Consider the following 14725-nt stretch of genomic DNA (forward strand, 5'->3'; position numbering starts at 1 on the left):
CAGGCTGAAGAGAGAGAGGGAAGAGAGAGAAACTCTCTTTCTCATATTTTATTATTTATATCATTATTTATTAATTAATTTAATGATTTTTCTTTTCTTTTTTTTCTCTCTCTCTTTTTTTTTTCTTCACGGAAGAGAGAGGAGAAAATCCTATTTATTATTATTATATTATTATCATTTTATTTTTTTTCTTTCTTCTTTTTTTTTCTTTTCCTTTTTCTTTTCTTTTTCTTCTTTTTCTTTTCTTTTTCTTTTCTTTTCCTTCTTCTTCTTTTCTTTTTCTTTTTCTTTTCCTTCTTCTTCTTCTTTTTCTTTTCTTCTTCCCGTGGACTTGTTTTGGGCTGAAACAGGAGACCTTGAGGTCCCCTCATTGGGTGGCTGGCCGGCGGCGTGGTCGGCATGAGACAGCCGTCGGCAGGAGGAGAGGCGATCCGCGGTAAGAGGAGACCAAACCGATGGTCGGCGGTAACCACCGGCGACGAAAAACGGCAAAAAGGAAAATTCTTCCGCAACAAAATCCGACGACTTCGTCGCCGGCGAGCATGCACATCGGCACGGAAAGGAAGGGGGAGGAGAGAGGAAGGGGAGGAAGCTTACCTCCGACGCCGGCGAGGCTTTTCCGGCGAGAAATTGGATAGCACAAGGACAGGTCTCCATGAAAATTTCCGACGATTGCCGCCGTTTTGCTCCGGGATTCTTTGGTAGGAAGAAGGGAGAAGGGTCTCCCCTTTAAATAGAACCAAAGGAGAGGAGTTTGACTTCTCTCCGGTGAGGTTTCCGACTCCGATTAGGAGCCGGTCGGGAGAAGAAGACTCCCTGCGGGAGTCTTCATCATTTTTTTTTGGTTTGTTTGGGCTGGCTGGGCTATCACAGAATAAGTTGGAAGAAGACAAGAAGGAGAAGAGAATGGAGAGAAAGAAGAGGAGGAAGATGGAGAAAGCCATCATGAAGAAGGAGAAATGGGTGAGGAGAAAGAGGAGAAGAAAGGAGAGGAGGAGGGAGAAAGAGGACACTGATGATGGAGGAGAAGAAGATCAATCTGAGAGAAAAGAAGAGGAATGAAGGAGGAGATGAAGATAAAGATATTTTAATATTTTATAAAATTATATTAACAAAAATAGATAGCTGAACTACATTGGAACATATTGATAACTAAAAGAATTAGTTTGATATTTTTTAAAATATAAAAATTTAAATAAAATTGGACTAAAATTGAAGAGATATTTTTATAATTTTTTATATTAATATAGATTATAATAATATTTTGGAGATCTCCTGGGCTTGGACTGGGTTTCTCCTAATTTCACAATAATATCACTAACTAGATCGGACGGCTAAGATTTTACCAATGGCTCCTGCTGTGACACCAAAATTTAAAGATCAGGCCAAAATTTCTAGCTTCAAATTTCTAGTTCATCAATGAAAGATAAGCTAAAAATTTGACCCAAAAATATCTCACCCATGATTTTAAGTGTTAGGGTTATGTTAGGGACAGACCTTATAGGAATATTAGGATGTCCAACTTTATTTCTTTTTGACAAAGACAAAGGTTTCATTGGTCAATTGATCGCAACTATGTCTTTTTAATCTTTAGATACTGGGAATGTAAGATGAAAGGGACATGATTATTATCATCTACCAGCTCCGCATGCAAGATAGAGATATATGTAGCAATGAAGTTATCTATTATTTCTTATCTAACATTTATTTATTTGTTTATTTAATTCTTTTCAAAAATCAATTACCTTGAATTTCTAATAATTCGAGTGGACTAGTACTAAGATGAATTAATCCATAGTTTGATATAAAACAAACTATTAGATTTTTATTTCTCAAGAAACTTATTTATGTGAAAAGGGAGTTTTTGGTGGACCCTCAAAATTTATTAGACCATTGAAAAGTTTAAGAGTTAAATTTAATGAAGAAACTAGAGCTATTTAGAAGTGTATATATGTACAGTGTGTTTTTTTTTATAGCAGATTTCTCAAAAAAATGGAGCAAACTATGTGCAAAAAAAAAATCCTAACTATAAAGTTAAGATGTGTGACATAAATCACAAATGAATATCTTCGATGTGGGTGGGTCTGGAGAGTTGATCAAGCCGGATCATGGAGATTATAGTTTCATTGCTTGCATAGAGTTGGCAAATCAATAGTTGCTCGATTAGGATCTTGACCTACTCCATTTGAAGGAGTCAATCTTTGTGTCATCTAATCTACGTGATGAGAAAAAAAAATATCATCACTTATGCCTGCTGTTTATGTGTTAACTTCTATAAATGGACATTGTCATGCATTGTGTGCGTTACATGAGGTGATGTGGTAGATCATGAACATATTTATAGAGCAACTCAACAGAAAGCTTGAGAGAGTTGAGAAGACCTAATTAAAGCAACATCCTACACCTTTTATTCCATTTGTTTTTTAAAGCAAGGAAAATAGGAGAGAATGACGGCCAACATCCCCTCCTAATGGTATGTCATGCAAGCCATGGAGGGTCCAACAACCTAGCTACATGAAGTGGCAACATCTTAGTTAGGGGCACCACAGGGTAGGGTCAAGTTTAATGCCATCAGATCTAGACCTTAAACCTGGCTGGGTTTTCCTTTTGATGACCCAAAATCTTTTACTGCGTGGATGGGTTGGGTCCAAGTTGGAGCAAGTATAAAATAGTAAGACGCGTTGGGTTGATGAATCAAGCATGGATGGAATATGAAAAGAGTCCTGGTCAAAGTGCAGTACAAGCCCGCGTAGGACTCTGCCATGGGGTGACTTGGGATTGCCCTTCCCCCCACTAGATTTCAGGCAACATGGAGTGGACTTAGGAGAGGTATTGACTCCGATGGCACATCTTAAGAGTTCAACGTAAGATAATTCTCTTCAATGTACGGCTTAAAATTGGGTAAGATCACGGGAATCCAGACCGGCGTCTTCCTCGATTCTTCCATTGAATTATTGCAGCAGAAATGTGAGGTATATTGTCATTCACTTGACTTGGACGGACAAGCCCAGTTGCAATTTGAAAGGCTTATTTGGCAGAGATGTTTGTATGATATACTAGCTAGCCTTCCCAATTATGTAGACAAATTAAAACCTAGGAATGCTGGTTTTTTCTTTTTTTTTTTTCAGTGGCTTCTAAACACTCCAAGGAATCCATATGCCTGCCTGTCATTGATTGATCTTTATTATCTCGGTCTCGACCGACTAAATGACTGAGATAAGTAAAGATCAATCATAATCATCTTTAAGACTCAATTCGAATCTCGATCAAAATTGTGATATTTTCATATCAGTTCAAATTGACCTCCGACTATGATGCATGATAATGATACACAATAATTTAAATAAATAATATTTATCTATCTAGATATTTTAAACCAACTTATTAATCATAGAGTAAGTTTGAAAACATATTATCATTTTTTTAATACGTTAGGGTTTTATGGTCTACTCATTTTCAAAGGATCTTTGGGTTATGATTATTTCTCTGGTACGTAATAACTATTTATTAAAATTATAATTTTTTTTAATTAAATATATCCTCTATGGATACATCATCATAATTTTTATTTTTAAATTTTTTTTTCAATAAAATTTTATTTTTTATTTTTGATAAATATTTACAAAAATTATAATTTTTATGGAATATATCTTTTATGATCAGTTTTTATTACTGAATTCTAACTTTTAAAATTTTTAATTTTAATTATTGATTTTTGCTTCAATTAATGTTTGTTAAAGTCATATTTTTTATTGAATCTTTTTTTTTTATGATCATATTATTACTACTAGTTTTAGTCATTGAATTTTCGCTCATAATTTGATTAATATATTTATAATAAATATTGTTATGTTTACTATCTGGTTCTTATTTATATTCCTTGATAATAAATATTAGTTATAATATTTATTTAATATCAATATCCGTATTCATGTTTGTTGAAAAAGATGAATATAAATATGAGTTTACCCATCCGTTTTCAGCCCGAAAACAGTGGGAAAGGCAGTGCCAGCGGCAGAATCACGAGTCCACTTGCAGAGCCTATCACTTCGGCACACCAATGTAGCCTCTCTTCCAATGCGAGTAATAATGAAACAAATATTAAAAAACAAATTACTCCAAGCATCGGTGGTCCTTCGGCCTTTATCTGTTTCCTTCTCCAATCTCTTTCTTCGTGCATAAGGTTTCCCCACAGGCCTCGTTTCTCTTGTCGTTTATATATTCAGAAGCCTTTATGGGGCCTACCAAAAGAAACAAAATAAAAGAGAATGAGAAGTAGGGAAGGAAAAAGGGTGACAAAGAGGATTAGATGAGAGCAATGGGAAGAGACGAAGAGGTGAAGCATTTCTCTGCTCCTTTGCGTCGGTTTTCTCCTACCATCTTGTTCTCGGTGCTGTTGGTTTTGAGCTGCTTTGGTGACCTTAGATGCGGAGCCCAGAAATTGGCCCAAGAAGAAGGTACTTTTTTTCTCTTTCTTTCCTTCCTTCTTTTTTTTTTTTTTTTTTTGAGTTCAGAATGGAGTAGCTTTGGCCTTTTTTTTTTTGGAGAATTTTTTTTCTTTATTTCAGTTAGTCCTTTGTCAAGTTCATCACTAATAAAATCATTTTTAACTTGAAACAAGAAGTGACATCAAACAAGAAGTAATCTTTTTTCTCCGTTGGTCTTCTGCTTCTTGCTTCCACTACCGAGTTGTTATAAGGCTTCCAAACTAGAGATACAAGTGCCCACAAGCTACTTTTCTAATCTCTTTTTCTTTTTCTTATTTCACTCTCATGTGATCCTCGTTAGGCTCTTTTATAACTTCATGATGGGCTGCCAATCTTTTCTGAAGAAAAAAAAAAAGCAATTTTTTTTAAAAAAGAAAGTGCTTGGGTACTCCAATAATCTTACGAATTTTTTTTTCATTTATTTCCCTTTTTATGATTTTTTTTTTTTTCAACTTTTTCCTCTGGGAAAAAAGAACGATCGCCGTAGCTTTTAACATTAAATCTCCATATGGAATATCTGTCCAGTCAATGTTGGACGGCTGTACGAATGGGACCATGTTGACAGCTTTTCACTGTGGCAATAATAGGCGAGTATGGACTCCGTGGTTAGCTATCCAAAATCTATAAAGTCAAAAAGAAAAAAAAAAAAAAAATACTGTTTATGATCTTATCTTAATATCCCCAAAAATCTCCTTTGTCTTTTTTTTTTTTTTTTTTTTGAGGAGCAAAGAAGAAAGGGATATTCCCCCAGAGCGATGTATTATATAATAATATCCAATAAATCTCCTTTGTCTTTGATTGGTTTTCTTCTTCCTCCCTTTCTGGCTCTCTCCACTATCAAGGGCTAATGGATCATTAGATGTATAACACGTTGCAATTAATCCGTGAATTGCACTCTTACTAATCCTGTAAACTTATGCCATGGACAAATTATGTTGTACTTTTAATTTTTATTTAGTCAATGTCATTAAGCAAATTGCACTTGAAAACTTGTGGCCTACTCTATATATAAAAGATTTTGGTAAATATTGTATGTTTGTCTTCGACGCACTATAAAGCCGGTTTGGTTTGTATTTATTAGATCTAAATCCATATTCAGACAAATGAAAACTCTACATTCGCACTTAATATTCGATCCAAAAGAAATCAGGTCTGGGTAGAAATAGGATGTTTAACAAGTTGTTTTGGTCTAACTTTGTAATTTTTTATGAATATTTTTTTTTTCCAGATAACTTAATACACCCAAATGCTGTTTCATGAAATATGAAACATGAAGATAAAAAAATATAAAAAATTAGATGTAAAAGAGAGTATTTGTTCAACTATTATTTTGTTATCCAAGCATCAATGAAATCAAATGACATGGAGGATGAAAAGATCCTACAAGAATCGAGCTCAATATGAATATTAAAACATAATAAATATTTAAAAAGAAAAAGACTAGAACAAAGGACATGGCTAAGAATTTGATGGAACAATATAAATTATAATTTCATTTCTTACAATTTGACATTTTTTCTATTATGATTAAAAAATTCATAGGTATACATGTATGCATATTTGTATGTATGTATTTATAGTTTTATGTTTGGATGCATACACGTCAACATGCCTGTCGGTGAATAAATGCCAAATGTTCGATCGCATATGAAATTATTTTAAATTTTATTTTCCATTATGATCCACCTCTTTTGACCAATTAGAGCATTCTAGAGTCTAATCTATTTTCATGTCACTATCTTACGTGACCAAACCATGCATCTTTCTTTTTTTGGTCCTCAAATCTCCATCACGAATAATGCATATCTTTTTCAGCTGATTAACGTGGCTCATCTCACCCATTAGCTTCCTTTTTCTTTCCAAAAAGTAAAAAACGCATATCAGATGATGATGCATATTCCCATTAGCCTCCTTCCACATATATCTCTTTCATTCACATCATGTCTTTAGTATACTGCTACAATAACACATAACTTGCAGAACAGTTACACATATGTTGTGTAATTCCAATGTGAGTCCTTCAACAAAACACATACAAGTTACCAAACAAAGGAATAATAGCAAAATTTGGACAGAGCTGAGTAACTTTTTACTTTAGGCTTTTGTTTTGCTGAAACATTTTTTTCCTATCATCAAAATAAAGGAAATGTTTTTTTTTTTCCGACTTTCGGGGTGTGAAATTATGGAAATTAGTATATATAATATGTACTCCGATATACTCTGAGATAGGACAGAGCACTCTAATCCAATCGACCAACTTGATGAACATCCCAGTACGTATGAATTGTAGCCAGCTTCACTTGAGCTGCCCTTGGTGGCCCCAGTGCAGTAGATATGAATAAAATAATGACTTCCAGATGAACTAAATGCTCAACTCCATGGATGCCTACCCATGTGCACTGCAGCAGATTGTTTTATTATCATATTTGTTGCTAAGCATTCTGCCATTATTGATTCCTCTGTGAAAAATGCTAAAATAAAGAGGGATGATGCATGAAATGGTGTGACTGTGGATCGCAGTTCAAGCGTTGAAGGTGATCGCCTCCAAGCTGAGAAAGCATTGGGACTTCTCGGTGGACCCCTGCAGCAGGGACGCATCGTGGCTGGATCCTACAAGCAGCAAAGACGTTGCCAGCAACCTCACTTGCGAGTGCAATGCCACCCCTGGTGTCTGTCACGTAACTAGCATGTATGTCTTATTGCACACATCCCAACTTATTGATCATGTCATCTTTCTCTCTCTCTCTCTCTCTCTAGTCATTATAACTCTATTTTGTTGCTGACAAGCTTATATTATTTTGGACTGCAGCCTTCTCAAGCGTCAGAACCTCACAGGATATCTGCCGGAGGAGTTTGCTAATCTGACTTTCTTGAGCGTATTGTAAGTCTCACCATAGTAGTATAATTGGAACATGTAACATTGTGATGCTACATCAATTTATGCTGTCATTTTGCTTATGTAACAGAGATCTTTCAAGGAACTATCTCAATGGATCCCTTCCCGGAGCCTGGGCTTCTCTTCCGCTCACACAGTTGTACTGTCTCTCTCCTCTCTTTTTCCTCCTAAAGATGGCCTTCTCAAAGCAAGTGAAAAATATAAAAAATCAGTGGAATAACTGAAAATAAATTTGTTTTCAGGTCTATTTTGGGGAACAGGGTCTCTGGGAGCATCCCTGAGGAGTTTGGAAGCATCAGTACCCTCCAAAACCTGTACTTTCCTCCATCTATCTCAATTTCCTCCTTCCTTCTTACCATCTTTTTATCTGAAAAAATCTTGTATAATTTTTGTTGTGACATAGGACTTTGGAAGATAACCAGTTGCAAGGTCCAATCCCTGCAGCCCTTGGTAACCTGGTCAACTTAAGTCGCTTGTAAGACCCTCTTTCTCATCTGCCAACAGTCTTAAAAAATTAATATATACAATTTTTTCTTTAGTAAAATTCAATCTACTATTTATTTATAATCATTCTTCTGTTATTCCTCTGCAGGTTTCTTTCTGCTAATAACTTTGGTGGGGACTTGCCGGACTCGCTTGGCAATCTCAAGAACCTGGAGGATTTGTATGTTAACTATGAAAACAGCACTGATGTTTCCATTCATACTTACTGTAACGGCTATAATTACCATTTTGTCAATAGATGACCGTTACGCACGGGTTTTTTTTTTTTTTAATGTTACTCAGAAACACAAATTGATATAGATGCCTGGAACTTTTTTGGATCCTATTCACAGTAGGATCGATGGAAACCCAATCACAGGGAAAATACCTAGCTTCATTGGGAATTGGACGAATCTCCAACGGCTGTGAGTACTACCACAATACTACTACTTGTGCCTGCTTGCTAAGCTTGCAGTCTAAACACCGTGAATCAGTGATTTGAACCTTTGAATAAACACAGGTGGCTGGTTCTCTCAGCCTCCTTTCAACCTCAAAAAAAATTTGAACCTTCAAACATTTTGTTTCACAGAGACATGCAAGGAACATCAATGGAGGGGCCATTCCCTTCCACGTTTGGCAGACTAAAATCTATAACTGAGCTGTAAGACCTATGTTACTTGTTTGGTTATTTGTATCTATTAGTTGAGGTTTCCAGTGTGAATTAATTAGCTTGGCTGTGATTGCAGGAGGGTGTCTGACCTGAAAGGAGGAGATGGGAAGTTCCCTCCACTGCAAAACATGAAAAACATGAAGGAATTGTAAGTTTCGAAGAAATGAAATGTGTCACACATCCGTACACCCGTCCATCCATCAGTGCAGTCTGCTTCCTTACTGAGCGCATGTTGGTTGGTGGTATGATGCAGGGTATTGAGAAACCTGTCAATTTCTGGTCAACTTCCCGATTTTATTGGAGATATGTCCAAGCTTAAAGTCTTGTAAGTTGGTTCAGAGGACTCTGGTGATGGCTTTTTTGCTTCATTAAATGCTCATGATAGATTTCCTTTTTTTTTTTTTTCCCATTCGCACAATCTTTTACTTAGAAATTAACCATATAAGTAGATTACCTAAAGAGAAAGTGACCATACAAGTACTTAGCACGAAAGCAAAGTTCTCCTACTTATTGATTATACTTGTATTCTCTTGCAGAGATTTAAGCTTTAACAACTTGACAGGTCCAATTCCAGGAAGCTTTGATGGATTAGCAAAGTCAATAGATTATATGTGAGCAAACTAGATGCACATACATGTTCTCACTATCAATTATTGCTTTATGTGCTAAGTTTTCCTACCCCTTATTTTTTATGTTCTCAATATTGTGTCTCTTATAGGTACCTTACTAATAACAAGCTAGATGGAGCAATACCTGGTTGGATCTTGAGCAGCCAAAGAAACTTGTATGTTTGTATACGTAAAACTTCTTCAGCTGTATGTCATGCTGTTATGAGAAGCTATTATGTTTTCACCACAAATTCAGCTCCACCATTTTAAGACTTTCAATATTGCAGGGATGTTTCTTACAACTCTTTTACAGGATCTGCGCCGGCTAATTGTCGGCAAGTGAATGTGTAAGAATTTTCACATTTGATAGTCTCTGTGTGTGTGTGTGTGTGTGTGTTGTGATGATGATGATGATGATGATGATGATGATGATCTATTAGTTTCTGTTGATGATTTGTTTGCTTTTATTATTATTGTTTTCCAACTTGCAGGAACCTGGTTTCTAGTTTTCATCAACAAATGGTAACTCGTAAGCTTCTATAGCTTTGTTGTTTCTTTCTTAAATTATCGCCAATTCTTATCAATTCAATTTTAGCTTGAAAGTTTGCTGAATATCATTTTTTTAATTGTCTTATTAGGATAGCATCATGTTTAAGGAGGAACCTCCCTTGTTCTGGAAAAGCTAAAAGTAAGTAATTTGAAAAGAGTTTCCACTTTGTGGCTGTTTTGAAGTTCACATCTCATATCATGAGGATATGCTATTTATACTTTAAAAGAATCATATTGATGATTGAGTCATTGACTATATCTGGCAGACTACAACTTGTTTATAAATTGTGGTGGTGGTAAGGTTACTGTTGATGGCCATGAATATGAAGATGATAGCTCTCCGCTAGGTCCATCAAGATACTTTGAGTCTGATAGTGGAAAATGGGCTTACAGCAGTACGGGAGACTTTGTAGGAAATGACAAGGGAGAATATGTTACTAGAAACGCATCAATGTTGAACATGACAAATCCAAAGTTGTACATGACTGCCCGACTTAACCCTCTGTCCCTTAAATATTATGGTCTCTGCTTACAAAAGGGAGATTATAATGTGACGCTTCATTTTGCTGAAATTATGTTCACAGATGACCACACATATGCTAGTGTTGGAGAGCGCTTCTTCGATGTATCAATTCAGGTGAGTGTTCTTATCATTGCAAAACTTACATCAATTCATCACATGTCTCATGTAGTATCTGTGGCATTCACTACTTTCAATGTTACATTTCTTCAGTTTTGTTGCATATCCTACCACGCCAAGATTAAGATTTTTTTTATTTTAATTTCTAATTTTTTTCTGTAAGCTTTAATTATATGTTAATTTGCTGCTAGTATTTAGAGTGTGAAATAGCTAAGTCTCCCTTTTTTGTTTTTTGGAGGCAGTGACTGCTTTTAATCTTGCATTCATTGACTTGTACATTCATGTGCACATAAATGTGTACCTATGTACATACATTTTATTTTGCTCGACTGTTTGCATGGAACTCTTTGATGTATCTATTGGCTGTTAATAAAAAAATGCATAAAAAGAATACTTGTTTCATGGAGAAACTATAAATTTATGCAGGGTCAGAAGGTTTTGCGAGACTTTAATATTGCAAAAGAAGCAAAGGGAACTGGAAAGAGAATAATCAAGAATTTTACTACCATTGTAGATGGAACTCTGGAAATTCACTTTCAGTGGCTTGGCAAAGGCACAAATTCCATTCCACATAGAGGTGTATATGGACCTCTTATTTCAGCCATTTCCGTAACACCAAGTAAGTTTTCGTTCTTCTTTCCTTGACAACTTATTCATATAATGATGATGTCTAAGAATGTCAACTTTGTAGATTTCAAGCCTGATACTGGTGAAGGTGAAAGCAAGTTATCTGTAGGAGCTATCTTGGGCATTGTTGCAGCTTCTTGTATTGTAATCATGCTGATCATAACATTACTATGGTTTTGCTTCAGAAGAAAACAAACTGCAAACAGTGGTAAGAGTGACTGTTTCACTGAACTCTGTTTTGGAAAAATGGAGGTCGATTTTTTCAAAGATGACCTATCTTTTTTAAAATACCATGTATCATATACTGAAAATTTTAATGCTTGAATGCACCAAAAAGTCAGGAACAGTTTTAAACATTTCAAGGGCAATTGGCTGAATGTCCTTGCGACATTACCAACTTGCACTACCATTAATTGACATGTGCACCATGGATATGATTGTGATATCTCATTTTCTGCTAGGGCTGATGAATATGTTTGCCCCAAATTTCATGTAAAAATATATTTCATGTTAATATTGTAAATTTTGTCTGTTTTTCATGACTTTTCATGAAATGTTTTAGAAGGTCATTCATTATTTGTTCATGCATTATATAATAATTTCAAAATTACAACATGTATGAATGCAGAACTCCGAGGATTAGAGTTGCAGACCGGTTATTTCACCATAAAACAGATTAAAACAGCAACCAAAAATTTTGATCCTGGAAACAAGATAGGTGAAGGTGGCTTCGGTTCAGTTTACAGGGTACAGACTAAAGCATTTTTTTAACAAGCTTTTTATTTTTTGCTCTTGGTTCAACTGGTTATATTTTTTTCTGAGTTTCAGTAATATTTCTATGTATAAAGTCCTAAATCTATCCTTAGGTAGATCTTTGATCCTTGTACAATTTGCATGTGGCAGGGGGTGCTGCCAGATGGTTCTGAAATTGCTGTGAAGCAGCTTTCTTCCAAGTCTAAGCAAGGGAACCGTGAATTCATTAATGAGATAGGCATGATATCTGCCTTGCAGCACCCAAATCTTGTTAAGCTTTATGGGTGTTGTATTGAAGGAAATCAATTATTGCTAGTATATGAATACATGGAAAATAATAGTCTTGCTCGTGCTCTATTTGGTCAGTATTTCTTTGTGCTAAATGTCTTTTCAAAATTATGCACTTGATGACATTCTTCATCCTCTATTTCTCTTTGTTCTGAACAAGTGTTTATTCCTTAAAGCATGAAAACGTGTTGTTTACAGGTCCTCAAGAATATCGGCTGAAATTGGACTGGCGAACAAGGCGTAAGATCTGTCTAGGAATAGCAAGAGGTTTGGCATTCCTGCATGAGGAGTCAAGGATAAAGATTGTTCACCGAGACATCAAGGCTACAAATATTCTGCTTGACAAAGACCTCAATGCAAAAATATCTGACTTTGGTTTGGCTAGACTTGATGAAGAAGAGAACACCCACATCAGCACCAGGATAGCTGGAACTGTGTAAGTAGAAATTATTGCTTTGATGAAGTAAAATTTTTCTTTAGATATGTTTTGCTCAAATTTTTCGACCATGCGATGAAATATGAGGAAGCCTATCAAGATTCTAGAACAACATACTAAATTAGAATGTTGCAAATAATCTAAGATGCTATAAAATTCAGAAAGAAGAGTGTGTGAACTTGTAATGTTAGTATATTTATACAGCAGTTAATAACTGAAATATATGAAATGCCAAAAAAAAAAAAAAATAGTACCAATTCTCTTATCCAACATGCAGAATATTAATTTTGTGTTTTTACCATGCATGCTAACAATGTTCCAGGCTAATCTTCTTGTCCATCTAGTGAGATAATTTTTTTTTTTTCCCAACTAACTTTTCCTGATGATATCTCTTAAACAATACATGAGGAAATCCTCTGATAGTTTATTACTGGAAGATCATCTTGATAACAATATCTTACACATTCATCCCTGGAACTTCATATCCTTTTGCTGGTTTTAGCACATATTTACTGCTTTGTATATTTATGAAAATGATACTTGCTTGTGCAGAGGATATATGGCTCCCGAATATGCAATGAGGGTTACCTGACAGATAAAGCTGATGTCTACAGCTTTGGAGTTGTCGCATTGGAGCTTGTCAGTGGAATGAGCAACACTAATTATAGACCTAAAGAGGACTTTGTTTATCTTCTTGATTGGGTAAAGAATGCATGGATCTCATCTCATTGAGTGAAGCCTTATACCAATATGCAATGTCTGTTATAGTAACCAACTAAAAGGTGGCAAACACTTATGCATATGTCCGCATGAATGTACATACATAAATGCATGTATGAACATATGTGTACATATGTATGCAAGTGTGTAACTAAATCTATGCGTGCATTTATTTGTTTACATGTGTGCCTCATGTCTACGTACGTGTGCATACTAAATGCGTGCTTATAAAACATGCACATACACAGTTCCCTTGTGTCTCGAACAAGCATGCAGCATATCATTTGCCAGGATTTTCTTGCTAGAGCCAGTTTTATACTCACATAACTTTGCTAATCTTCAAGAAAAAATAATTAAACAAAAATTAGATTTATTATAATGAAGCTTGATTTACATGAGTTTTCCTTCTTAAATCATCTATTTCGTACTCTGATTTCCATTATTACATCTGCATCTGGTGATGATATTGATTACTCGTCCTCCACATGGTCTGCAGGCCTACGTTTACAAGAGCAGGGAAGTCTGCTCGAACTGGTCACGAACCCAAACCTTGGCTCAAACTACCCCAAGGAAGAGGCATTACAGATGCTGAATCTTGCTCTTTTCATGCACCAACCCATCTCCCACTCTCAAGGCCCACAATGTCCCACCGTGGTGAGCATGCTGGATGGGAAAACGCCAGTAAGAGTCCCTGAAGTGAAGCACTCAATCTCCCAAATCTGAGGATATCGGTTCAGGTCCTTTGAGAAAAGGTCCAATGAACAGCCAGTCACAGAGCATTTCAGGGGATGGACCATGGATTGATACCTCGATATCTGCCCAAAGTAGTAAAGGAAGGCCCTTCCCCATTCCTCAACAGGCAAGCTTCTTTCAGATGATATAAAGTAACTTATGGCCGAAAGTCGGGGATTGAGCGATATCTCCATTTCTTAGTTCGAATGTTCTGATAAAAATTTCAGCCAGTCTTCTTCCCGATATGAGCAAACAGATGTGCATACGAAGCATTTCGTTAGTTTTGAGAATAGATCATGTAGACATGCACCAGTCTTTTCATCTATTTCTACTGTATTTAAAATCTGTGTGTGTGTGTGTTCTCTTAGCTACATCACTGCTACTCTGTGTTCTCTTACCTATATCACCACTGAAGTAGTAAGATAAATCTTAAATTGAGAATAAATCATGTAGACGTGCACCAGTCTTTTCATCTATTTCTACTGTATTTAAAATGTCTCTCTCTCTCTGTTAGCTACATCACTGCTACTCTGTGTTCTCTTACCTACATCAATACTGAACTAGTAAGGTATTCTTAAAAAATATGTTTTTCATATTATTTTCGTAGAAATAAATCAATAAGCTATTATTGTGTATATTTTAAAAATCTTTGGTATGGACAGAACCAGCAAGAGGATCAGAACTCAATTGATCATCTGTTAGGATGCAAGGTTCGATGGATTTTGTAGGTAACTGCGTCGCCGGGGATTTTGAAGGTAATTGCGTCTCCGGGAAGTGAGATTTGCCACGGACCAGCGGTGGTGCGGCAGAAATAATGAATTGGGCGCGGACGAGAT

General features: G+C 35.8%; 1 protein-coding gene across 1 annotated transcript; it reads left to right on the forward strand.

Moving 5' to 3' along the window:
- The first annotated feature begins 4254 nt into the window (after nt 1–4254).
- Nucleotides 4255–13184, forward strand: LOC105047471 (probable LRR receptor-like serine/threonine-protein kinase At1g53440). Its single transcript, XM_073245781.1, is given in 24 exon segments — nt 4255–4457; nt 7008–7176; nt 7297–7368; nt 7454–7522; nt 7626–7697; nt 7787–7858; nt 7976–8047; nt 8220–8291; nt 8456–8527; nt 8613–8684; nt 8790–8861; nt 9073–9147; nt 9255–9320; nt 9432–9519; nt 9651–9673; nt 9783–9832; nt 9960–10330; nt 10760–10952; nt 11025–11168; nt 11589–11707; nt 11864–12074; nt 12200–12437; nt 12990–13015; nt 13018–13184. Coding segments are annotated over 24 exon segments (2718 nt in total). The 5' UTR covers nt 4255–4309; the 3' UTR covers nt 13170–13184.
- The last annotated feature ends 1541 nt before the right edge of the window (nt 13185–14725 follow it).

Source organism: Elaeis guineensis, chromosome 11, assembly GCF_000442705.2.
Source record: "Elaeis guineensis isolate ETL-2024a chromosome 11, EG11, whole genome shotgun sequence".
NCBI lineage: Eukaryota > Viridiplantae > Streptophyta > Magnoliopsida > Arecales > Arecaceae > Elaeis > Elaeis guineensis.